The sequence below is a fragment of the Orbilia oligospora genome, assembly GCF_000225545.1.
Source record: "Orbilia oligospora ATCC 24927 unplaced genomic scaffold scaffold00076, whole genome shotgun sequence".
Lineage (NCBI taxonomy): Eukaryota > Fungi > Ascomycota > Orbiliomycetes > Orbiliales > Orbiliaceae > Orbilia > Orbilia oligospora.
In genome coordinates this window covers 580,551-604,937 of record NW_011645633.1, presented here as the reverse complement: position 1 = coordinate 604,937, position 24,387 = coordinate 580,551, and the positions used below count along the sequence as shown (strand labels likewise).

The 24,387-nt window shown below is 44.7% G+C and overlaps 7 protein-coding genes across 7 annotated transcripts; 5 read left to right on the top strand and 2 right to left on the bottom strand.

Annotated features, from left to right (window-relative positions):
- Positions 1 to 631: 631 nt before the first annotated feature.
- AOL_s00076g160 (uncharacterized protein) lies at positions 632 to 3,577 on the top strand (the record flags this gene model as incomplete). Its single annotated transcript, XM_011122713.1, has 5 exons — positions 632 to 805; positions 875 to 902; positions 956 to 1,652; positions 1,712 to 2,857; positions 2,914 to 3,577. The coding sequence occupies 5 exons, from the start codon at positions 632 to 634 to the stop codon at positions 3,575 to 3,577; spliced, it is 2,709 nt and encodes a 902-aa protein (XP_011121015.1).
- A 233-nt stretch (positions 3,578 to 3,810) lies between these two features.
- Positions 3,811 to 4,923, bottom strand: AOL_s00076g159 (uncharacterized protein; the record flags this gene model as incomplete). The annotated part of the gene is made up of 8 exons (XM_011122712.1): positions 3,811 to 3,880; positions 3,947 to 4,306; positions 4,378 to 4,477; positions 4,534 to 4,557; positions 4,632 to 4,650; positions 4,718 to 4,740; positions 4,826 to 4,844; positions 4,921 to 4,923. 8 exons carry the CDS (start codon positions 4,921 to 4,923, stop codon positions 3,811 to 3,813), a joined length of 618 nt encoding a protein of 205 aa, XP_011121014.1.
- A 1,308-nt stretch (positions 4,924 to 6,231) lies between these two features.
- AOL_s00076g158 (uncharacterized protein) lies at positions 6,232 to 8,453 on the bottom strand (the record flags this gene model as incomplete). Its single annotated transcript, XM_011122711.1, has 5 exons — positions 6,232 to 6,573; positions 6,636 to 7,253; positions 7,320 to 7,760; positions 7,822 to 7,959; positions 8,025 to 8,453. The coding sequence occupies 5 exons, from the start codon at positions 8,451 to 8,453 to the stop codon at positions 6,232 to 6,234; spliced, it is 1,968 nt and encodes a 655-aa protein (XP_011121013.1).
- Positions 8,454 to 14,161: 5,708 nt separating this feature from the next.
- Positions 14,162 to 16,003, top strand: AOL_s00076g157 (uncharacterized protein; the record flags this gene model as incomplete). The annotated part of the gene is made up of 1 exon (XM_011122710.1): positions 14,162 to 16,003. One exon carries the CDS (start codon positions 14,162 to 14,164, stop codon positions 16,001 to 16,003), a length of 1,842 nt encoding a protein of 613 aa, XP_011121012.1.
- A 758-nt stretch (positions 16,004 to 16,761) lies between these two features.
- On the top strand, positions 16,762 to 17,538 carry AOL_s00076g156 (uncharacterized protein; the record flags this gene model as incomplete). Its single annotated transcript, XM_011122709.1, has 2 exons — positions 16,762 to 17,233; positions 17,318 to 17,538. 2 exons carry the CDS (start codon positions 16,762 to 16,764, stop codon positions 17,536 to 17,538), a joined length of 693 nt encoding a protein of 230 aa, XP_011121011.1.
- Positions 17,539 to 20,303: 2,765 nt separating this feature from the next.
- Positions 20,304 to 21,227, top strand: AOL_s00076g155 (uncharacterized protein; the record flags this gene model as incomplete). Its single annotated transcript, XM_011122708.1, has 1 exon — positions 20,304 to 21,227. One exon carries the CDS (start codon positions 20,304 to 20,306, stop codon positions 21,225 to 21,227), a length of 924 nt encoding a protein of 307 aa, XP_011121010.1.
- Positions 21,228 to 21,989: 762 nt separating this feature from the next.
- On the top strand, positions 21,990 to 24,073 carry AOL_s00076g154 (uncharacterized protein; the record flags this gene model as incomplete). Its single annotated transcript, XM_011122707.1, has 3 exons — positions 21,990 to 22,041; positions 22,143 to 22,379; positions 22,464 to 24,073. 3 exons carry the CDS (start codon positions 21,990 to 21,992, stop codon positions 24,071 to 24,073), a joined length of 1,899 nt encoding a protein of 632 aa, XP_011121009.1.
- Between the last annotated feature and the right edge of the window lie 314 nt (positions 24,074 to 24,387).

Genomic DNA, 24,387 nt, shown 5'->3' with positions numbered 1-24,387 from the left:
TGCTCTAAATCTTTAATAGAAGCTTTTATGTTTTTAATTTGGCGTTCGTTTTTCTTAAAATGCAGAGCTACTCGGAGGCGGGCAATCCGATCCTCTAGAACAGCGACTCTGCCAATTGTGGGAGGGATAAATCTTGGACCGCTAAGGCTGCGCTGTGCTGGAAGATTTGATGAATACTCTTCCGTCGGTGATGTATAAACCGACTTGTCGAGATTTTCCAGATATTTCGATTCGAGGGCCCGAATTCGGCTTTGTGATAGCCCTAGTGGATTGGATTGGGATTCTTCCATTGCATTTGTTCGTGTGGCCATTATGCTGCTGTTGTGTTCCGGACTGTTGTATTTTGGGTTCTGGCTAGCTTGAACCAGCGACAGGGGTCTGGGGCGTTTGTTATATAGAACAGGATTACATAAGCCGCTGCTCCAGAATGCCAAGACCAGCCGAAACCAAACCTTTGCGACAAGCTTCCCTGCAAAATTATTTTTCTTCGCGAATTCGAAACATATCGACGACTATCAGCCACGAGGACCCCACGCATGGACGTATCATCCCGGTGATAAACTTCGGATATTCGCTACTTCCATAGTGCGGTTGTATAATACATAGCTTTCCGGGACAAAATTAATCCACCATGGCGCCACCACTTTTAAAAACAGCATTCAAACAGGTTAAGGTCCTCCAGTCGTTTTACACTGGAGGGAAGTGCGCTTTGTCCGGTGATGGTCGAATACTTGTTAGCACATTGGATGAAGATGTCATCCTTACGGATATGGAGACTGGTCAGGAGCTGGCGAGGGTTGAAGGAGTACGTTCTATAAAATTCCTTGTCATCTACTAGTTATGGGAGGATGACTTGACTAACTGGTTCAAATAGGATACAGAAATGATATCTACACTAGCTAGTATGTGATTTTATGTGATCGAAATCGGATAAATGTACTAATATTGATTCTAGTTACTCCCAATGCCTCTCACCTAATCACTTGTTCGAAGTCCTTCACGATGCGGATATACACTCTCACAGTCACACCCACCGGCATAACTGCGACCCTTGCCCGTGCCGTAAAGGCCCATGATGCACCTGTCATTACATCAGCAATCGATCCAACGGGAACTTTATTTGCTACTGGCGGTTCCGATGGTCTTGTCAAAGTTTGGGATATCAAGGGTGGTTTCGTCACACACAATCTACGAGGGCATGGTGGTGTTATTTCGGCGCTTTCTTTCTTCGCACCTCCGGACAGGAATGCTAAGAAATGGAGGCTTGCCTCCGGAGCCGATGATACGAAAATTATTATCTGGGATTTAAGTACTAGGAAGATGGTGAAGACCTTGGAAGGTCATAATAGTGTGGTGAGAGGGTTGGATTGGAGTGTAGATGGGAAAATACTTGTTAGTGGTGGTAGAGATGCTGTCTTTATCATCTGGGAAACGAAGGATTGGTCAGCTAGGGGTCAAGTTCCTGTTATCGAGACCCTAGAGACTGTGGGGCTGCTGGCACCCGGCGCTAAGGTTGGCCAGAGCGAAGGCGACAATTCACAGGTGGTGTATACTGCTGGTGACAAGGGTTCGATAAGACTATGGAGCTCGAGTACAGGAAAGTCTATTCCAATGGCGAAGACTGATCAGGAGGATGAAATTGTGGATGTGATGTACGTTCCTGCCCAATCCAAAGATATCGATGATACCAAGACTAACAGCCAGAAACTAGATACTCGAAGAAAACCAATTCGATAATATCGGTCCATAACGACCAAACCCTCCTGGTTCGCTCTTTAGCCCCAAATCTCCCAATCGCCCGACGGATATCAGGTCACCATGACGAAATTATCGATCTTCAATACCTAACCTCAAACGACTCTCTTATCGCGTTAGCCACAAACAGCGAAGACATCAGAATATTATCGCCAAATGAAGGATCCTTCGGTGATATCGGCGTTCTAAAAGGTCACTCTGATATCGCAATCTGCCTAGACCGGGATTCAACCGGCAACTGGCTTCTTAGTGGCGGAAAGGACAACGAGGCTAGACTATGGAAAATCGACCCCGAAAATCCTCTCCAACATGAAAGGTTCACATGCTACGCCAGATTCGTCGGACACACCGAATCCCTTGGCGCGGTAGCTCTATCTCGTTCGGAACCAAATGAATCGTCGTCATTCCCCACACCACCGAAATTCCTAATCACAGGTTCCAAAGATTCGACAATCAAACGCTGGGAGGTGCCAAAGGCTCCAGAAGGGCAAAATAATGTTATCATTAAATCTTCGAAAGCTTTATTCACGCGAAAAGCCCACGACAAAGACATAAATTTCATCGATATCTCCTCTGACGACAAACTCTTTGCGACAGCATCGCAGGATCGAACGATCAAAGTGTGGTCTGCGGAAACTGGTGAAACAGTTGGTATCTGTAAAGGCCACAGGAGAGGTGTTTGGTCGGTAAGATTTGGGCCTTCGCATGTTACTGCGAGCACCGTAGGCGGAGAAGGGGCGGGGAGGCTTTTGCTCTCTGCTAGTGGTGATAAAACTGTCCGACTGTGGAATTTAGCGGATTACAGTTGCCTAAAGACGTTTGAAGGACACGCGGGGATCGTATTGAAAGCGATGTGGCTGAATAACGGATTACAAGTCGCAAGCGCTGGCGGTGAAGGTCTTGTTAAGATCTGGGAGGCAAGAACTGGAGAATGCGTGACCACATTAGATGGTCATGAAGATAAAGTCTGGGCCTTAGCCGGAAGTCGGGACGAGAGTATTATTGTGACGGGTGGTGGAGATTCGGTTGTCAGCTTTTGGAAGGATGTGAGCGAGGAGACCAGAGAGGAAAGACAGAAAGAGGAGGAGAGGAAAGTTGAACAGTAAGTGCTTCTCGGTTGGATCGAGCTTCAAACTCAGAATGCTAACGGTGTGATAGGGAACAAAAACTGGCAAACTACATCCAAGCTAAGGACTATAAGTCTGCTATCATACTGGCATTGGAACTCAACTATCCTTACAAACTTCTCAATCTCTTTACAGCGGTAATCAATTCTCCTGACGCAGAGAAAGATTCAATCATCGGTCTTAAATCTGTTGATGAAGTATTGGCAAACCTGAAAGACTACCATCTATACCTACTCCTTTGCAGAATCCGTGACTGGAATACAAACTCGAGGACTTCTAATGTTGCACAAAGGGTACTATCGGTACTATTACGCTCGTTTCCTGCCGAGAAATTTGTAGATTTGAAAGTCCCGACAAGGAAGAAGACAGAAGAGGAAGGAGAAGGACAAAAGAAGAGGAAGGGGGAAACTATGATTATTAAGGATATCATGGAAGCCATGGAGAGGTACACAGAGCGACATTACGGAAGGGTTTCGGATTTGGTTGGAGAGAGCTACATTGTGGAGTACACTTTAAATCAGATGGAAGAGGCGGCCTTTGTCGATGATAAGAAGGTGGCAAGGGCTTTGGTTGGCAAGGGACAGGTTAACGGAATCCATGACGACGATAGTGAAGAAGAGGGGGTTGCCGACATTGATAACAATGAGGAAGAAGTAGCATCTGAGGACGAAGATGAAGACGTTGAGATGAAATGAGTCTGAGGTTTTACCTTGGATTGGCGAGCTGTACGATCTCTAGACGGAGTTATTGGAATGGTTTTACTTGTACAATATATGGGCAAAAGTTCGATAGCCATTTATTTTGCTGTTTAATATAGTGTAGAATACTAAGGATGAATAAGTGGTTTTCATCTCATTCCAATTCATGCTAGCTAACAGCGGGCTATATTAACTCTGCCCTCGTCTTATGTAGTGACAATATGGCTATCTTAATCCTGTCTAGTTCGTAATAATCTCTTCGTAACTTTGTCCTTGGTGATTATATAAACGTGTGCACCCCTACAATACCGAGAGATTAGCAAGTTTCAAATGTTTAAACCGGGATATAACCTCAATAGAACGTACCAACCAGCCAGCGCATCTCTATCCAAAGAATTCAACAAAGTCTGACTGACAGTCTCGAATAGATCTTCAGGCTCCAGATCCGGTTCCCACAAACCTTCGGCCACACCGAACAACTGATCACTCGCCGTACCGCTCACAATAAAGTCCTTGGCGAAGTCGATACACCCGATCGAATCAAACCCACAGATAAATGGTTTGCCCGTACGCTGGTTAATACCAGCAACGACAGGTGAGACGAAGTATGGACCGAAACGGCGTTCGTAAAGAGACGAGGAGACAAGATTTGCCATTGTTTCCGGTTCGATTTCGCGTTCTTCTCGAAGACGGTAGAGGTTTACTTTGTAGCGAAAGAGGGAGTGCCTAGATTGGGTTTCACCGCTTGAGTATTGGAGCCCATGGATCAATCAACGGGAAGCGTAGTTATTACGGACATTGTTTGGACATCGGTTGCGAGACCTGTTAGACCCAGGAATACATCGCCATAGTTGAAGATCTTGGGGAAGTTGTTGGAGAGTGTGAGAGCTTGTTGACCTGCTAGTGGGTTAGCATGACTGGTCTAGTAAGGCAGATGGTTCGTGGTAGCGGACCTAGTCTCAGATCGCATGCAATGGCTATCATAGTTCGTGTATATGTCAGTGATGGTGTCGTAAGTATCGCGGTAGATTGTTATAAAATTGCCCCTCACCTACGCAGTCCTTCCCAGCCTATATCACCAAGTTAGAAATGACATTCCAACAAACGGACACGGAGGGGTACTGAAGAAAGACCTACCATCGCCAAACAAGCACCACCATCTGACCAGAAACTACTATTAGCAAGCTATCCGAAGCAGTACAAAAGACTCCCATGTATCGGTTTGGTGAACGAGTATGTACGTACTAAGCGTGAACGGATTCGACTACATGCCCACCAACTAGTTAGCACCACCCACCAGCTTCGAAAGCTCTCCAATCTGAAGTCAAGGTGAAGCTCACCATCTTGAATCAATTTGATCTATCGCTCTAATATGGTATTCCAAATAAGTTCCGACAACACGGCGGGGTATATCGACGGGTATGGCGATGGGGTGATGGATGATGGCGAGAATGGTGAAGCTTGAGAAAGGTCGATAGAATTGCGCGTCGTTTGGGATGTCGTACTAAGCATGTTGGAAGTGGTGTTGGACAGGATGTGGCGCATGAGAGCTTAACTGCCACAGTCACGTGCCTCACTAGCCACCAACATTCCAACAACTTGTCAACCTATTAGCTACCCTGCTAGAAAAGTACTTAGTGTTTTGAATTTTTCAATACCGTCCGAATCCGAATTATTAGGAAAGCTCCTCCTCTAACACTATTCGAACCCGTATTGAAAACTGCAATACCGCACTATAACGGAAAAACAGTATTAATGCGGTATTAATAAACCGTTCCCTCTGGCATAGTAGATGTAACTATGACTGCGACTACTTAGCTATGCATATGCATATATACATGGGGCAGTGCAGTGCCGCACACTCGATCTACAGGGTCTTCAGAGCCTAGTTTTCTAATCCAGGGGCCATGGTGTGGTTGAGTGAATATAAGTCTCTGAGCCAAACTGCCCAAGTGAGCGAATATCGATAATCACGATATCTTAATATTGTCCCCGAAGAGCTGGGGCTATCAAGTAAAATGTTGTTGGCAGATACCGTGAGCTCTGGATCTGTAGGCCCAATCTCCAGAATTGATTAATCAAAACAGGACCGTGGACAAAGTAATGTTTTTTTTTAGTGTAGATATAAATTACTTGGTGTCAGTTGCATCTTACACTATCTTTTGGCTTCGAGGCTAGTGTCATTTTCAGGGACTGAATCCTGTGGAGGACCTTGTCTTGGTTGGATTTGACGCGCGAGTAATGACTTGCCTTGTACATATTGCACCGTAGTATGATGATACAGTTTGAAAGGTTTATAGTGCTATTATTATTAATATGTTTGGTCATTTTGCCCGGGATTGATGTATCAGAATAGATGCATCGAGTCCCCGCAATGGATTGATTAATTAACTAAGTGGATTCAAGAGTGTATAAGGATACAGGACAGTGTATCAAGAATATTCGATTGGTTGTAGACCGCCGATAATAAACGGTTGCAATAGGCGATCTGTCATGTAACGTAGTAATAATAATGAGCAGCAGTTTTCGAAACGAAGGTCAGATGCTGCTGAATGAAAGGACGCCAGTAATAATAAGAATACCTCAAACGCCCATAGCTATGAAATAGAAAGTTGAATGTATCCTCCCCTGCCAAGTTGTTACATAAATCATTAGGCCATTGGCTTCTGATCTCCTTTGGAGAGCCATTCAGCACGAATGATCTTCTTCAAGATCTTACCAGCCGGGGACTTTGGAATCGCCTCCACAAAGTAAACACCTCCATCTAAAGCCTTGTACTTGGAAAGTTTGGATAGTATAAACTCTTTGACTTCGGTCTCTGTAATCGCCCCAACCTCGGTAGGAACGACATAGGCCCTTGGGACCTCGTGCTCATCATTTTCCGAACCAACTTTGATACCGATAACTGCGGCATCCTTGATAAGTGGGTGAGTTATGAGGATCGCCTCTAACTCAGCAGGAGCAACCTGCCAACCACGGACCTTAATCATTTCCTAATCCTTATTGTCAGAATCATTGTTTTGGTTTAAATTCACTTCAACAATGATCAACATACCTTCTTTCTGTCCATGATGTAAAGCTTGCCGTCTTTGAAATAAGCGACATCACCAGTGCGAACCCATCGATCTCGTATAATAAGTTCTCTTGTAGCAGTTATGTTACCCCAGTAGCCCGAACAACACTGTGGAGTTCGGATCTGGACTTCCCCTTGCTCACCGGTATGGGTCACGTTGACTCCCAGCTCGTTAACGATCCTAGCTTCAGTATTGGCCAGAAGCTTGCTAGCAGCGCCAGTACGATCAACATCGTCATAATTCATTCCAACAGTGATGCCGATCTCGGTCATGCCCCAGATGTTAACGATTTCAGCATCATCAGCAAAGCAAGTGCGAGCCTCTGTTTGTAACTTAACGTTCAAGGGAGCACCGCCACACCAAATTCGCTTGATGGTCTTAAGCTTGTTTTGTATCTCTGGTGATGACTTCAAGAATGCCTGGAGCACTGGAGGAGCAACGGCTGTTTCATTGATCTCATACTTGGCAGAGGCATTGGTGAATGCGCCAAGATCGAACCGGGGAAGGATATATGTGGTTTGCCCAAGACGGAGCGGAACCCCAATCGTCAACGGTGCTGCGAATCCGTGGAAGGATGGAAGGCACATCAAACGTTTCACCTAATATAAATACTTGCATCAGTAACGACCCAAAAATATTCTCCCTGCTTCCTTCATCATCCTCACCTCATATGGCCTCTCCAATGGCTCCCGGAGAATCACACTACCAGCTACCCAGGCATAGTGTGAGATAGCAATGACCTTTGGCAATCCAGTCGTTCCAGAGCTTGCAAAGAAACCCATCAGGGTAGACTTGGCGGTTTTCTTATCATTGAACTTTACCCAATCCTCCTCTTCGTGTTCCAGCAACTCTTTGAACGAACGGAGTCCGTCCTCTTTCTTGAGTTGCTGCCCTTCAGTATCAAAGGCAAAGATCTTGTCGCTTTGGATCATGGTACGTTGAACCGCTTCCTTAACGTTCTTTAGGAGACTTGGCTGAACAAAGATGAAATCAGTGCAAGAAATCCTGAAATGGTGCTCTAGTTCAAAGGCAGTGTATCCGGGATTCGTGCCGACAAACACAGCACCGCAGCCAATTATAGCCAGAAACAAGACTGGGTACATAATCTGAATCATTCATGTCAGCTCTTTGATCGATACTCAACCTTCAACGACTAACTACGCTTACATCGTTAAATGAATGGATGCAAACTGCATGTCCGGGTTTGACTCCAATGCTGCGAAGCCCACCAATCAAAGATTTGACCTTACACTCCACTTCAAGGGCAGTCATCGAACGCTCCGGGTGCAAGGCATCGACATATATCTGCACGCAAGATCATTTTAGCTTCAGACCACACCACACTTATTCTCCACAGCAAGGGAACTTACAGTCCCGTTATGGTCGTATTCGCTGTTTCCAAACAACCAGGTTAAGAGATCAACATGGGGGATTTCATGGATCTTTTCTCCGCGCATCACCGGCTCACCGGTATCCTCAGCATGAGGGAGCATATTGCTACTCGGAGCTACCTTTGACTGCCCTATCGTTAATGGTGTCGAATATTCAATATGGGTCGGTCCTTGTTCTGATGATTTCGAAGAGTCTGACTGTGTTGAAAGACGTTTGGGAATGTAGACAGTATCGTTACTGAATTTCTCCCTGGCAGGTCTGTCCTTTCGTTTAGTTGTAGTTATAGAGGAAACAATAGCTTTCCATTTACTAAGGAAGTGTCTGTTGAAACGAAAGCGTGCTGGTGTCGAGGTTCGCGAGAGTGGCGATGGTTGTGGAGGAAGTGATTGGGGAGCTGTGGTGGCCATATTCGCTCTTTTTCTTGACTACCGACTACTTAACACTTGCTTCACCACCACTTGACTACAGCAGCTTTCTTTTTGACAGCCTTTCTTCCTGTAAACTAACAGCAAGCCGGTCTACCTACTTTTCAGTGGGTATATAGGTATTCTTCACAAGAAAATACACTCCTTCTTATGATATTAGCTTCTTATGAAGCCAAGTTTCACTTGAGCTTTCGTAAATGATCGATTTGAGATCTTCAGAATCCCAAGTCAACCACCTGGTATGTAATTCGAATATTCCAGTACCAATCTTAGCTTGGAATACTTCTAATATGTACGTAAGTCCTATGCGAGCGTCTGACTCCGAGACTACGTAAGGCTAATACCTAAGTAGGTACCTTGAATACCTAAAAATCAGCCAACTTAGAAACGAAACCGAAGATCCCAACGAAGAGAAATCAAAAGCCGGATTACGATTTTGAAGATTGTGAATCAGGATGGAGGAGTTGTTATAAAGTGAAACTACAACTGCAAAATTATCTCCAGATGATCATACCACCAGTCCAACAGTTTTATATCCTTGTCGACATGTCCTGTTGGCTTTTTCTAACAGCAATTGTGGAGTCCCTAGTTCCCCCAGATTTACATACCCTGGCAATTGTAAGTAAAAGATGTTGGAAAAACGTGCTAGGCAGCAGAAAATAGCTGACAACCACCTATTCGAATCTAGGTGCGGAGTATTCTAGCAGTCGGAGAGCAAAAACAATCCTTTATAAGCAGTAAAAGGTATGAGGTATTTGGGCAACTGTGGTTAAATATATCGAAACAATTGTGGTAAAACTTGGGGTTCAGGGTCCGAATGAGAACGTTGGAGTCAATCGATCCTTCGAAATGCCGGGTTCTTATGGCCATATGGGTATCCTCGTACGAAATCTAGGACTGGAGGTAACCTCGTACCTTCTGTCCGCAACCTGCCAGTCAATTGAAAATTCGGGCATCAACTCGAAAGTCATACAGCCCCTCGGCCGCGGTACCAATTCCCGTGTATATTTCAAGTTATCTTATGCCGCAAATTAGGTTTCCGAGGCAAACCGACGCAGATTAGTTTGCCAGCCCAGGGAAACATTTGCCTTAAGCCTTGTTATTGTTAGATACGCCTCGACCGATTCAATATTATAATTGGACATGCATCAACCAAAATTTGCATTCCAGACATGCACAGGATCGAAAAGGTGCTGTGCCGTGTGTCTTTTTGGGTGTTGCATATCCGCGAGCCATTGGAAGGGTACTTTACTTGCTCCGGACAGGGATCCTCCAAGTCCCAAAACTTCCTTCGCTCAAACCTGTCATCCCGTGCATATACACATAGCTCCATAACTAAGCTATGTTGATATGCAGGACACACACTTTTTTTCAGAATTTTATTGATAGTAAGGGAATTTTACCCGGTCCACGGATATGCAAACGCACATACAAGCCGGCTTGTCAGCATGCACATTATAAACCCAAGCGAGGGGAGAGGGACAGAGAAAACCGTCAGTTTCAGTAGATATCAAATGCCGAAAAGGTATAGCGGGAAAATTCTTTTCCAAATTCTTCTAAGCTTTACATGAGCTTGTAAGTCTACCCGCACTTGCATATTTTAAAATTTTATTAATTGAATTGATGTTTGGTATAATTACATGTAACCCTCTGTAGATACGAGTAATAGAAATTACAACAATTGCACAAGAGGACTTCCAACTTTTCAACTCAGCCTCGATTGCTCAAGTTTGATGTTAGCAAGTATGGCAAGATAGACGGCGGAAAAAAAACTCTATTGGTTTGGTATGCACGCAGGTATGTGGTGACACCAGAGGGAAACCTCAAAGGCGGCTCGTATAATATCTGCATTCCCATGCATTCGAATTCGAAAGGCTGGCGCGTATGTGCACAGATGTACTTACATGTACGTAGACCACGTTACCAATTTCTGCAGCCCAAGGTTTAATCGGCGTCATAATGTAGCTGAAATTGTAAAAAGAAACCAAGCCATCGGCATGGCATCGGTGAGCAGCTATCTATGACCATCGGTTTCACAAGGTCAATTGTGGGTCAGCCTCTCCTAGTGTTGGTGCAGTCATGAATACGTATTTGACACCCGCAAAATGGATAGCATCCAACCCGGTCCAGTTGAAGTCAACTCTGAGCGTGACTGCATATATTGCATTCTTGTCATTTTCGAACAAGATAAAAAACATACTGGGTCGACCCGTGTAAACGACATAAGTATTCGGGTAAGATAGACGATTGTTGTCTCGTACCCAAACCTGGAAGAGAAGATTGCAGTATTGTTGGATATTCCAATACATACACATATCATCTGACTTTACCGCGGTGGAGTTAGTAATTTAGATGCTTCAAACCAGAATTTCCCAATACGCCAACAATACGCAGACAAGAGTGAGTGACAGACTAACTGAGACCTATAGACACAAGATCAAGTAAGACATTCATATCTGAAACCCGAGAACAGACAGTACAGCCAGGAGACCGGCTTGCATACCTATCTATTTCTTTGACAACAAACGCAATTGTTGTATCTCAAGCTCAGGCTCGATACCATCGTCTGATACCAGGTAAGATTTTCAGGTATGATGTGTCCATGGCCTGCAAGTATTCTGTGCCCATCAACATTTTTGCACAGTACCCACAAAACGATTGGCCTGGAATGACGGGTAGTTGGGAATGGCGTTAGACTTTGGCGATCGAAGCGGGGGCGTCTGTCGAAGACCACATTGTTGCATTTTTCTAGTTGAAGCCGAGCTTTGACCTTCACGAGCTACAAGCTCGAGGAACGCCGAACAGAAACACAGTTACAATGGAACCGCCGCCAATATGTACAGTAACCGGCTTTTTTTCTTTCTTTCTTTCTTCCTTTCCTTTTTTTTTAACGCAGCCCATGCATTTTCACAAGCTCGAATATGAGCCATGCATTATCTTTGGGTTGTCGTTTGTCATTCGGGGGGAATCCACGCGAAAGAATAGCTGCGGGTCATGTTTCTGTGCCTGGGTGCATATCTTAAGAGGCGTTGGTGGCTTCCTCTAACTTTTGTGGATTGCGCTCATGGCGTGACTAAACGCCTAAGAACAGCTCATCTCGCAGTTCCTCTGCAATGCAATAGTTAAACTGGCGTCGTGATAACATAGATTTTTCTTTTCTTCCTTTCACATTTTTGCGCCTGGGAAGTTCCAGTTGATATTAGGCAGACGACTGTGGGCGCAATACTATTGCGATTTTCGGGTAGCTTAGCTTGAGAAGTGGATACCAGAGAGAAATCCAATCCTGAACTCAAGCTGAGAATTTTCCGATTTGATCTACGGAAAGGTAAAATGCTTTACAGGACCCGCTCTTATCCCCGTCAAGCTAGAAATTCTAGCAAATAGCAACTGCAGGGCGAAAATTCCAAGTGGGGGCCAGCGGGGTCTCTTGCATTGTCACACAGTGTTGTCTCCGCTGGGCGAGACCTTTCTCTTGAGTTCTCGCCAATCGAGGAGCAAACTTCGAAAACCTGGCAGCCGCAGAACGAGCCTCGTGGACGAGCGCATTAAAAACCCGGCAGATCTTGATTTAGAAGCCGGCCGTCGGCTATACGGAGAAGTTGAGAGACAGCGGCTTAAGGGATAATTTAAGAGAACTCCCAAATATTAAATGGCATGCACGGCTTCAAACCAAAATGTATACATACCTATTAATTTTCGAATTTCGGATTTTATAACAACCGGAATTCGGATAAAACTGTAAAGCATGGGTTGAAAATAATCAGATATCTGCCGACAGCTCAGTGGTAAGCGTGGATATTATTTACATATACATTTAAACATCAAGGGAGACTAGCCAGATATCGATCATGGTTCTACAAGACCTGCTATTATATGGAGTAATACCTTGTACATCGCAAACCTTGCAATATTAATCTAGAATTAAGAAATGGTGCAATTGATATAGCCTGGAAAGCAAATCGATATATTAAAAAGCTTGTGTCATGATAAGCCCGCATTATTATTATGTCAGTTGCGCAGTGGGCGAATAGTCGAGGCCCACCTGCAGCCACGGGAAGTGCCTACTTATCCATGTTTCGGCCGGTGTGACGAGAACATGAAGCGCCAGACCAGGTACGGGAGACAAGGCCGCAATGAAGTAAGTATCCCGACCCAGATGCCCAAAATTGTTTTCGTTCCGGTACATGATGAACTTGCTTCTCTTCGGCTTGGGAGATCGAGGGCAATCATGATTTTGCTTATCTCGACGAAGCATAATAAAAATGCATATTTAGGATCCCGCCGGCCGCGGCCGCCCCACTTCGGATTGTCAATCAATTCCACGCTTCTCGGCTGGCGGCCGGCTCCCAACTATCGCAGCTGGAGGCATCTGATCCCGCCATTAATTCCTATGATTTGGCATAACTATAGCACAATTCCTACAAATCCTCTAGATACTTTAGTTATACTTCGCACGAACCCCAGGACTGGGTTACGTACCTCGGCCTACAATTGACGCACCAACTTAAGCTGCGTCTGTCAATTCAGGCAATGATATCGGGGATCCTGTGGTCAGGGATCCCTGTCCAAACAGGCAAGCTCAAAACAACGTTGTAGGTTGTTGGAATTTAAGCTGTCCAACAACATTGCAAGCAGTACCTGCGCCTGCAGGTTCCGGTTCTTCACAGCCACCATCTCTTGGAGGGCGAATCTAGCCGTGTGTAAGAAAACAATCCGCCAACTTTAGAATGCTATGGATATGTGACGTTACGGATGTTTTTGCATCTCTCAGGTTAATTTGTTGGCAAACCCTTGGCTAGAGTTTCGATGTTTGCTTCCATCTGCGAGGGTTATCCGAATATTCGGGGAACTTTCATTTTAGGCCGTTGTAGGCAGCACACTATTGAGAGGGGTAGTTGCTTGTATAGATGTGTAGCCAGCTTAGGAAGAATGAAGTTCGGCTGTCAAAAATGGTGGCGCCCTGCAAAAGGGTGGATATAACTGCAGGTGGAGAATGGTCTCGTTCCTTTGGCCGCATGTTCCACGTTCAGAAAAGCGGATTTCGACACTATCAATTAGCTAATTAGGAGCCTTTAACCCGAAAGACGAACCAAGGAAGCTTTATCCAGAATATCTTGAATATATATCGGTGTATATCACACATTGTGCCGCCTTGCAGTTCCGTATACGACGATCAGAAGCAAGATATTACGTATTCGAATCCTCGCCGGCAAAAGTAGGGCGAAATTTGATAGCATTGAATACGATATTTGTTTCTAGGCATTGGCTAGAGTCTAGCATATCTGTAAGTACTTAGCGCGGTAGCTTTGAACACTTTATACACAAGGTATATACCTCGGTATATAAAATAATCTATCATTGGCACATTCACCTCGAGACCAGGGTACATAAGGATATATCGGTAGTATTCTGCATGCCGACTAAGCTATATATTATATGTATCCATATAGACCCTGACTGAGATTCCTGTTATTAAGATTTCAAGCCTTCGCTCTTAGAGAACTAGCACTGACCTTTAATATAAGCAACTATAGTCATTCTGCTTCACCGACCCGAGTCCAGAGTTGTGGTAGTGGTGATAATAGTAGTATCCCAAGAGAAGATAGTTGGTAGTGGTGGTTGTTGTTCCACGATAGCTATCGCCAGCTTCAAAAGCGTGCTACGGGGTGCACCCTATTTCCACAGCAACAATGGATGTCAACAATGCTGAGATGGCCGCAGCCGTCTCTCCAGTCGAACCTTCGACATCACCTACTCAACCTCCTCCGTGTGTTTTATCTCCTTCACATGGGTCTCATCCTCCAACCCATATTCCTAATCGCTCTCGCCATCATCAGTATCGACATCAGTTCTCGTCTGTGTCGACAAATTCCTCATCTTCCTCTTCCCCTTCCTCTATTTCGTCTTATTTTTCTTCTTCGAAATCGCTAGCCTCTTCAAAGGCTTCCAGCAGCTCCTCACATACTGATAGCTCAAACTCTCACACGAGAGAAGAGACACTATTATTTCGTCTGTGGAGAAGAGCTAGAAAAGCCATGGCTACCATCCACCACTATATTAGGGATGACAAAGGGGCGTTCATGTACCCAGCAGCGTATGAAGTTGGAAACCCGCTCGAATATGAACACAGACGCTACTGGACTCGGAGCATTTTTGCAAGGGATCCAGTTCTCAGCTACGACGTCGAGAAAGGGGGGGCTCTCTATCCAGGCCCTCTTCCAGAACAAGAATCTTACGTCTGGCCAAAAATTCGACACGGTTTCTTTTCAGCGTACCGTAGACTCTTTGGTCTCATCTTTCTCACAAATCTTGCTGGACTTCTCTATGTTGTCTTCTCATTCAGCGGTCCTGGAAGACTAGTTCACTTGTCGACAGCCGTCTCTGCAAATCTTCTCGTTGCTGTCTTAATCCGCCAGGATTTTATCGTCAATGCAATCTTTGCCGTCTTTGCCTTAACTCCTCAATGGTTCCCCCTTCGAATCCGTCGTTGGGTTGCCAAAGTTTATGAATACGGTGGAGTTCACAGTGGCGCCGCCATTGCTGCCACAATGTGGTATATCTTTTTGACTGTGGAGATCACTCGAACATATGCTAGGGCTGTGCACAACGGTGCCCCTGCTAGCCATATGCTCTCGCTACTGCTCTTGACTTGGGTTCCTCTCTTGATCCTCTTACTTATTCTCATATTCACAATTCCAGAGCTTCGACGTCGCTTCCACGATCAATTCGAAGCTTCCCATCGATTTGGTGGCTGGCTCGCCATCATAATCATTTGGGTGCAAGCAATTATAATGGCAAATGCTACTCGTGGGGAGAAGTCCCTTGGAAGAACCCTCGCTGAAAATCCATCTTTTTGGTTTCTCATTATAATCTCAGCCTGTATCATATATCCTTGGCTCCGACTTCGCAGGGTTATTGTTCGTCCACAACGTCTCTCTCAACATGCAACACGTCTTTGGTTCGATACCGTCAAAGTTGGTTTCTGTCAGGGCTTCGCTGTCAGTGATAGACCACTATTTGAATGGCACACATTTGCCTCCCTTCCAGAGCCCGACTTCAAGTCCTGTTCTCTTCTGGTCTCAAACGCCGGTGACTGGACTAAGAAACAAATCAACCAAGGTCCACATAAACTCTGGATCCGAGGCATCCCTCGAACAGGCGTCCTTCGTATCGCCCCGATTTTCAAATCCGTCATCATGGTTGCAACTGGGAGTGGAATTGGCCCCCAGCTCTCTTTTCTACTCGCCTGTGGGAATAGACTCAAATGTCGTCTTCTCTGGTCCACCCGCAGCCCCCAGGAAACTTATGGAAGAGAAATCCTGGATCTTGTCAACAAAGTCGACCCCCAAGCCGTCATTATCGACACAAAGAAAACCGGCCGCCCCGATATCGTCCAGATTACCTATGAACTATATAAAAACGAGGAAGCCGAAGCCGTTTTTATAATTTCCAACCAAAAGATTACCAGGAGCACTGTCTACGCTTTGGAATCCCGCGGCATTCCTGCCTATGGACCGGTTTTTGATTCTTAATCTTGCCCCTCGACCTCTTTCACACACGCTCGCTACTCCTTTATATAAAGGATATATAGTAGCAACATCATAAGCATTTTGGAGGCGTTTTTCAATTTTTTACAATCACGCATTAGCACAGATAAGCATTCAGAGGGCGTTTCTTAATTTTATCATCTCTTGTTTCTTGTTCGCTGTTTTCTTTTCTTTCATTTTATATCCTTCCTGTTCCAACTACCTCTATTAATTTAAATACCCGCCTGCAGCTAATACTCCTAGCACGGCTTGCTCTCAAGCTTCCCCACCATTCATCACTGCGACTCGTTTCCTGTTTGTATTTCCTAATTTCTATTAACAATGCTTTTGATAACAAACCTTTCTCGTTTTCAGTACTCCCGCCGTTCCGTTATCAAAATTAGCTTTTTGATTCTTTTTGATTATCAATTGTAGTCGCACCGAGACTAGTTTGTCTCGAACTCGTTTAATGGTTCATTATGATTCGAATTCACTTTTTTCGACAATGTGCGACATACTCTTGGCTTGCCCTTGGATTCAGCTCCCAAGAATTTGGGAATTGAAAGTTGTATATAAGCCTTTCTTCACATGAATCGGATCTTCTTCCGCAATATCTTGCTCACTATATCGATTTTTCATATTTAACCTTACAACCAATTGGTGCCTCCACATCATTAGACATCGACCTACACAGTCTACGAATCTGTCGCCTGGGCTGAGGAAGTAGTTCCAAATCCAACAATCAACACAAATTAACTTCTAACATGAACATCCCATCCCTCCAATTCCCCGCCCTCCCCACTATAAACGGCTTCGAATATACCATCCGTCAAGCAACAATTACAGACATCCCATTGCTCACGACCCTCCATTTCGCTGCCTTCGGGGACGAATTGGACCAAATCATCCCCAATAACGTTGACGGTAGAGCATGGATGTCTGAGGCTTTTCGAGTATGCTTTGAAGAATTTGAAAACGATTGTCTTACTGTTGCTGCAATCGCTAGGAAAGCCGATGATTATGGTGATGATGATAACTTAGAAGAGGGTGGGGAGGTAGTAGCCTATGCGAGGTATATTTTACCTACTAGAGAGGTGTGGGATAATATGTATTCATATCCTAAGGCTGTTGGAGAGATGGATCAAAATAAGGTCGATGATTTTTTGGGAGGTTTGGAGGAACAGCATGCGGAGGCTATGGGGTGGGGAGATGGACAAGTTGGGGTGCGGCATCTTTGTAAGTTCTCCTTTTCGGCGGTATTATATATAGCGTCCCTCGATAGTTAATTTCTAACAATGTAATATTAATATTGCGAAATAGGGTTTGAGAACTTGGCTACTCATCCAAGTCATAGGAGGTTGGGGATTGGAAGGGCTTTGGTAGGATATCTATGTACACTTGCGGATGAGATGGGGTTAGAGGTTTATCTTGATGCATCGGATTTTGGGATGGGATTGTATAAAAAGTTCGGGTTTAGGACGGTTGAGAGGATGGGGAATAGGGCGGTTAGTGCGCCCATGGTGAGAAAGGTTAAGGGTTAAGAATTATTATGCATACAGCATCTAGGGTTCTTGAGTCAGTGTTAACGATATCTGGATACCTCGTGGATATACTCAGAAATAAAAGCACTATCAAAGCTTCTGAGCCAAAGCATGTTTTGGATGAAGCCGAACTTAAAACACCTTTTCATTCTAAACTACAGGAAAGAACCCCGAAAATGTAAGAGAAAGAAAAACCCCCAAGAAATAGAAGCATGAAAAGCAACAACAGCCCGCCACCCCGAAGCAAAACCGACCCCGCCGTGCATGATTTAATAACAAAAAGTGTCCCTTGGTACCATGGTATCATCCTTAGTATCACCGCCTGCCAGACCAAACTCCAAAAGACCCAATCCAGGCTACCCGAAATTCGAAACCCACCGAACGAACGCCCCAGTAGAAATCAACTTCAAACCCGCAAAATACTAACAAATAAATTGATACAAAAAACAAAAAGCTAAAGTTCCCCGGCTATAGTAACAGACCGGGTCCAAATAACCGCCCAGAACCCACATATTTGGATAAGGTCTTTAACTTTAAAAAAGCTAGGCCCTAATCAATGATCGATTGGAATGTCGGTATAATTTATTATCGGGTGCAACGTCCGAACCCCCAACAACGAGTGCAGTGTTTGTCGAATTCCATTGATCTCTTCTCGACAACTTTACCGCATCGACATATAGAGGAATCTGGTGAACGGCGTGTGGCTTGGTAGTAGTATAGGATACCACAAGCTTGGTGGAAGAATGATATGACGCACATGATAAATGTTGGTTTTAAATTTAGTAGATGATGTTCTCAATTTGAATCGAGGGTTTTAAACGTTTTAAATTTTAAGGCCTAGGTTTTAGAACTAGTGCTCGTAAACATGCAAAGGCCCGTGTGGATAGTTCTATTTAGGGTCTCCGAAAGTGGTGATTCAGCTATGAAATTTAAACTACAGTATAAGGGCTCGTATGTATACGTACATGCATGTAATTTATACAAACTTTGATGGTGAAGATCGTATATTTCAATATTCTAATAGAAGAATTTGGTGTTGAATCCCGTCAACCTTCTAGCTTTAACTCAGACTACGGAGCATAATTGCATAATATATAAAACCAAATTCTAGATCGATATCGATATATCGCGATCGATAAATCGTGTATGACATCGACGGTCGGGCGACATGTGTCCAAATCCTCGCCCCATTGATAGCTCGATAGTAGCCCTTTCCGTAATTAGCTATTGTAAAAAATACTCACTTGATATCATGATCAGATCAAGCTGTTCGCTAAATTTGCAAAAATAGCTAGCTCTAGATAGATAAGCAATTTAGCACACATATGAAGTTTGCAAATTCGCAGGTTATTACCATAAATTTGATTAATTGTCTAGTGAACAGGCAAACTTAACTTATAATTGAACCATGGATCCAGCCTCGAGTGCTCCACGTGGCAAAGTGATCGACATCGGCTCGGAATTCGAGTCCCACAAAATTTAAAAGTTCAATAGCAAACGCGATAGTAGCAAACGCGGAACGTAAATATATTAATCAGATCGTAGCCTTGCATACGGAATATCCTGGAAAGTTTAAAAACGATTCAAGAAAGCATAGTACGACATCATGCACAGTCGAACTTCTCTCCGTTTAAGCGATTCTCCATGTATTGGCCCTAATCGACTCAATTGACCAAGCCGGAGTCCTCGAATATACTTCTCGGAGTACACTTTTCCGTACCGTAATTTATAATTCTGGTCTGGCTAAATGTTTTATTTTTATTTTTAGAGTATCTTAATATAGAGTATGATTTCCATTTGACTTTTTTTTATAAAAATTTGTGAAATGCAAGCCTAACAATTGGTCTATAGAGTCGTTCTGTGTTGTCAAGTGTGGTATCTTGCAATCTTGCACGTATCTCCAGATTAATGGTCTCGACTGGCTGTAGACTATCAGGCCAGGCCTGTCTTGCTGGCGTCATACCAAGTTTGCCAGACCCGGTCGACCAGAGAACTTACACTGTTAACATCGTCTACGAAAAACTTTATTTATACTGTATCTATACTCTTAAGTTACCTATCTGCCTAAGTAGATATCCCGACTTTTGCAATTGCAGTTGATTCTATGACTTGCTATACTATCAGCCGTTGGCCAGCCGGCAATGTCCACGGCATCGGCGGGGTCTTCCATACTTCTATCGGATCTGATCACGAAGGGGGTTGGTACGCTCTTATACGCCATACACGATTCCACGAAAAACGACAGGCAAAGGAGCGTGAGAGAGCAAGAATACGAGACAGAGTACTTGGCCCGTCGTTGATAGACCGTATTCGCGCGGCGCAGAAACCGTAGGCTGTCCTTGTTACTTAGGCTACGGGGTAAGCTGTGGGTATTCACCGCAACGGGGTTATCTCGGCCGTGCTGGCTAAATGTTTCTCCATCTTTACCCCCCGTAACCATAGTCGGTAATTGAGGTTGCACGGTTATGAAGTAGTAAGGTAGTTGGGTTTTCTAGAATGGAGGCAAGCTAGGGGGAACTAGTCCCGTTGTGGGGCGCAGCCTAGCAGTTGGTAGCACATCATTAGGTCAGGCATCTCGTAACCCCCAGCAGCCCAGCCATCAACTCAACAATCGGTTAAATGCCCTCTTCACTCTTAAAGACCACGACATTATCACCCTTCTCTTATCATCCATCCATCCATCTACCCGCCTCGCCCCCATAAGGGTACTACTTCTATCTCCCAATATCCAATTTCCAGTATCGTCAATTCAACACCAAAAAAAGATGGCTCCTCGTCCAAGCATGTCTATCTTTCGGGGCAATGGCCCTCGAAAATCGTTTGCGCCTACAACGCCATCAGTTTTCCTTATCCCCGAGATACTCGAACTTATCATGCTGGAACTTCCAGCTATCACAGTTCTTACGACATGCAGAGGCGTCTGCAAAAGTTGGAAATCTCTCATCGAAATGGCACCGGACCTAAAGTATTACTCTTTGACCGGTCTCAAACGCTCAAAAAAGCGACAAGCTGAAAACGCAGCTCGCCAATTGCCAAATCAAATCATCACACCTATGGCACTTGCCGTATTATCTGCATTTTGGAAAAAACTAGCAGTAAACGGGATTAATGATAATCTCTACGTCGTCAATGAGAGACCTGCTGTCTACGCCAACAATCGTGGACGACATCCTTGTTATCCTGTTTTCTGGGCGTTAACATTACCCATTCAAGGTACGATCTGTACCATCAGGTGGTTGGCGAATCGAAAACAAGGACCGGGCGTGGAGAAGGATCGCAAAAGGTTTCGGAATGATATAAGACCTTTGTACAAGAAATTCGCAGGAGGAACAAAACTCATACCATTGATTGATCCCGACCTCGACCGCAAGATGATATTGGACGTTGCAATTGAAGAACGATCGAATTGGGGATATATCTATCGTAAAGACGGTGTCCAACCGGAAGAAATGCCGAAGCTCGACCCAAGTGACATCATTACGGAGCCGTGGTCGAAAGTGATGTCAGCTCTTGCAAAAACGGTTTATGAACAAGCACCTAATCCCACGGGAGGAGAGAATCCGAGGTTCTGGTGTGATTTTGTCTATGAATATTTAGATGGGAAGAGGGAGAAGAAGCATCATACTGAGGAAGTTGTGTTTGGTAGCTTAAAAGTATTCAATTATCATGTTGCCGTTGGAGAGCCTTAAAAGTTAGATGATATAGCTGCTACACCTGTATTCTAGATCTTTTGGGGTGTTTTAAACGTTTTATTACTGTACATACTTCATACATAGCTTTGATACTAAAACGAAGACTCTGACATGGTTTGATCGGACTTACCTTGTTCCAGTTCCAGGTCTGCCTTGGAATTCACAGCCATAACTGGAACGCGGCGTCAGCGCGAACTAACGGGCTGAATGGCAATTCTGTGCCTGAATTGGGGTTATTCACGTAGTTTTCAAACCGACGCGAAGAGGCCCCTTTCAAGGGTGACAGGAAGAGCGAACCAATCAAGTCGCGTTATTGGCACTTGGGTTTCCCAATTTGGAAGCCTAGTCAAAAAAGAATCTTGAAGCCAATTCCCAATTTAAAGAATCCAATGTGTGCCGCCCTCATTACTCTTCCCATCTCATTTCACTTCGTTTCCAACCTTCAATTTCGTCTTTCTCGACGTTATCGATATCTTCATCTCGAACGGTCGTTCCGACTTCAATACGCTCTTTTCGACCACGCTATATCCACCTCACCCCCCGATACCATATAGGACACGCTACCTTCGAGGATCACCACGATCGGCTCCTGTGGAACGTCAACGCAACACATCTCGTTGTTTTGTTTACCAGCAACCCAGCCATCCTCATCCCATCCCTCGGCCAGCCATTGAATCCTCGTGTCTCGACGACAGCAGCAGCAGTCATCACAACATCGTCACCATCACGACCATTTCTATTTCCACATTACCTATCACCATGGCTACCACATCTCTCCGAAAACGTGCACGTTCTACCTTCGAGGCGGATGGTATGGCAATATCTCTCTTTTTTATTCCGTGTTGTTCTCTGTGTTGTTTGACAAAGAACCTCTCGACTAACATGAAGACTTTGATGTTATTATTACAGTAGTCTCTGAACCAGCTAAACGCCGTGCCCCTCGTCGGGCGGCTACAAAGGCCAAAGAGAATTTGATCACGATCTTTACACCTATTGAAGATGCATTGGCAGCTGAGCAGTTAGCAAGAGAAGCTCGTCAAGATGTTATGGACGTCGATGCCAAGTCTTCTCCACTTAAGCCTGCTAGTCCGTCGAAAAAGAATGTTATGTCACCAAAGGTGAATGATACATTTAAGATCTCGAAGCCAAGTATGCTATCTTCCCATACTGCCGTATGGTCCCATAGACTTTTTTCGTTTCCATGCTAATTGGGATGGCTGGGTTGTTGTCTAGACTTCAACTTCGAACCGACAAAGAATGTTACTCCCTCGACACCCAGCAAACGCGACCGAGTCCAAGTTCTCCCAATCACCCCTCGTCATCGTATTCTTTCTGCGAAACGGACTCCTAAGACACCAGGCGGTCGGGTTATCGATGTTCTCACTCCTGGAACACCAGTCACGCCATCTTCCCGAACAATCTTTACATCTGGCAAGAACCTATTCGTTCGCAGTACCGCTCCTGGAAAACTTGTAGGACGTGAAAAGGAACGTGAAAAACTTACCGATTTCTTGAAGAGCAAGCTGGAGAAGAAGGTTGGAGGATGTATGTATGTCAGCGGACCACCGGGTACCGGAAAGAGTGCGCTCTTGTCTGGTGTTATTACCGAACTTTCGACAGAGGGTGTTAAGATGGTTTATGTCAACTGTATGGCTACCAAGGATCCTAAGGATATATACTCAAAGCTTGCCGAAGACTTCTTGGGTGATGAGGCGGTCATGGGAAACTATATTGATGCTTTGGAGAAATTGTTTGTTCCAAGGAAGAAGTCGGCCGCGAACGTATCCATTATAGTATTGGATGAGATGGATTCGCTGTTGACCAAGGACCAGGAAATCCTCTACAAGATCTTCGAATGGTCGTTCGAAAAGAACTCAAAGCTTGTACTTGTGGGTATCGCAAACGCACTCGACCTTACCGACCGCTTCCTCCCACGTCTCAAAGCACGCAACTTCGAACCAATCTTGCTTCCTGTGCTACCGTACTCGGCAGAACAGATTGCTCAAGTTGTCACTTCCAAACTCAAGAGCTTGAATGACGAATCGTGCGATACAACGTGGGTTCCTTTGATTCACCCGTCTGCTATCACTCTTTGTTCGAAGAAGGTTGCACAGTCTACTGGTGATTTGAGGAAGTGTTTTGATATCTGCAGGAAGGCGATTGATATGGTTGAACATGAAACGAAAACCAAAATGATGCAGCAAATTCAGCAGGAACAAGGTGTCTCTGGTGTCGAGAACACATCCACCAAAGGAAGCATTCCAATGGTCATCACACCTTCCGCTATACCACGAAAGCCATTGTCCGAAACCGTGGTTGATGCCAATACTCCAGCTCCGGTTAAGGCTGGCACACGACCAAATCCTCTTCAGTCTCTTACAGCGTTATCGGCCCCCCGTGCGTCATTGGCACATATCGCACGTATCTCCACGACATCTTTCGGTATCACTTCAAACACACGGTTAAAGACATTGAATATCAACCAAAAGGCTGTTGTTTGCGCTTTGGTGGTATTGAGTCGGAAAGTTAATGGTGGCGGCGTGCTCGTTAAGGATTTGTGGCAGAGGTACTTGGAGCTTTGCAAATCGGATAATGTTCTCTTCCCGACGGTTACGAAGATGGAGTTTTTGGATATCTTGAGTGGATTGGAGGCTGCTGGTGTGGCTGAGATTAGTGGAGGCGGTGGGCCCACTGGTGGGCTTACACCGAGTAAGAGGGGTAGAGGGAAGGCTGCTGGAAAAGACGAGAAGATGATTAGGGCGACGGTTAAGGAGGATGAGGTTAAGACTGTCGTTGGACAGGATGGAGGTCAAGTTTTATTGAAGATGTTTACTGAAGCGTAGAGCGATTGGGGATCTCTGTGAGGCTTTTGGCGACGGCTTATTCCTTAATGCTTGCGATGCTTGTTTGAGTGTTTTTTCTTGTTTCCTCGTTGACTTTTAACGTTATAACGTCGATTGCGATTGTGAAAAGTAGTTTCTTAGCGACTCTTTTGAGGTTATGTTTCAATTAATGTAGTATCGACTAGAAAGATCATGATAAAAAATTGAGGCGATATATATATGAACACATGGATTTTGATACAGATGAGCCTGTTGTTTTAAATTGCAAATACTCGTATATACTTCCTTCCTTATGCAATTACATAGCGCTATGT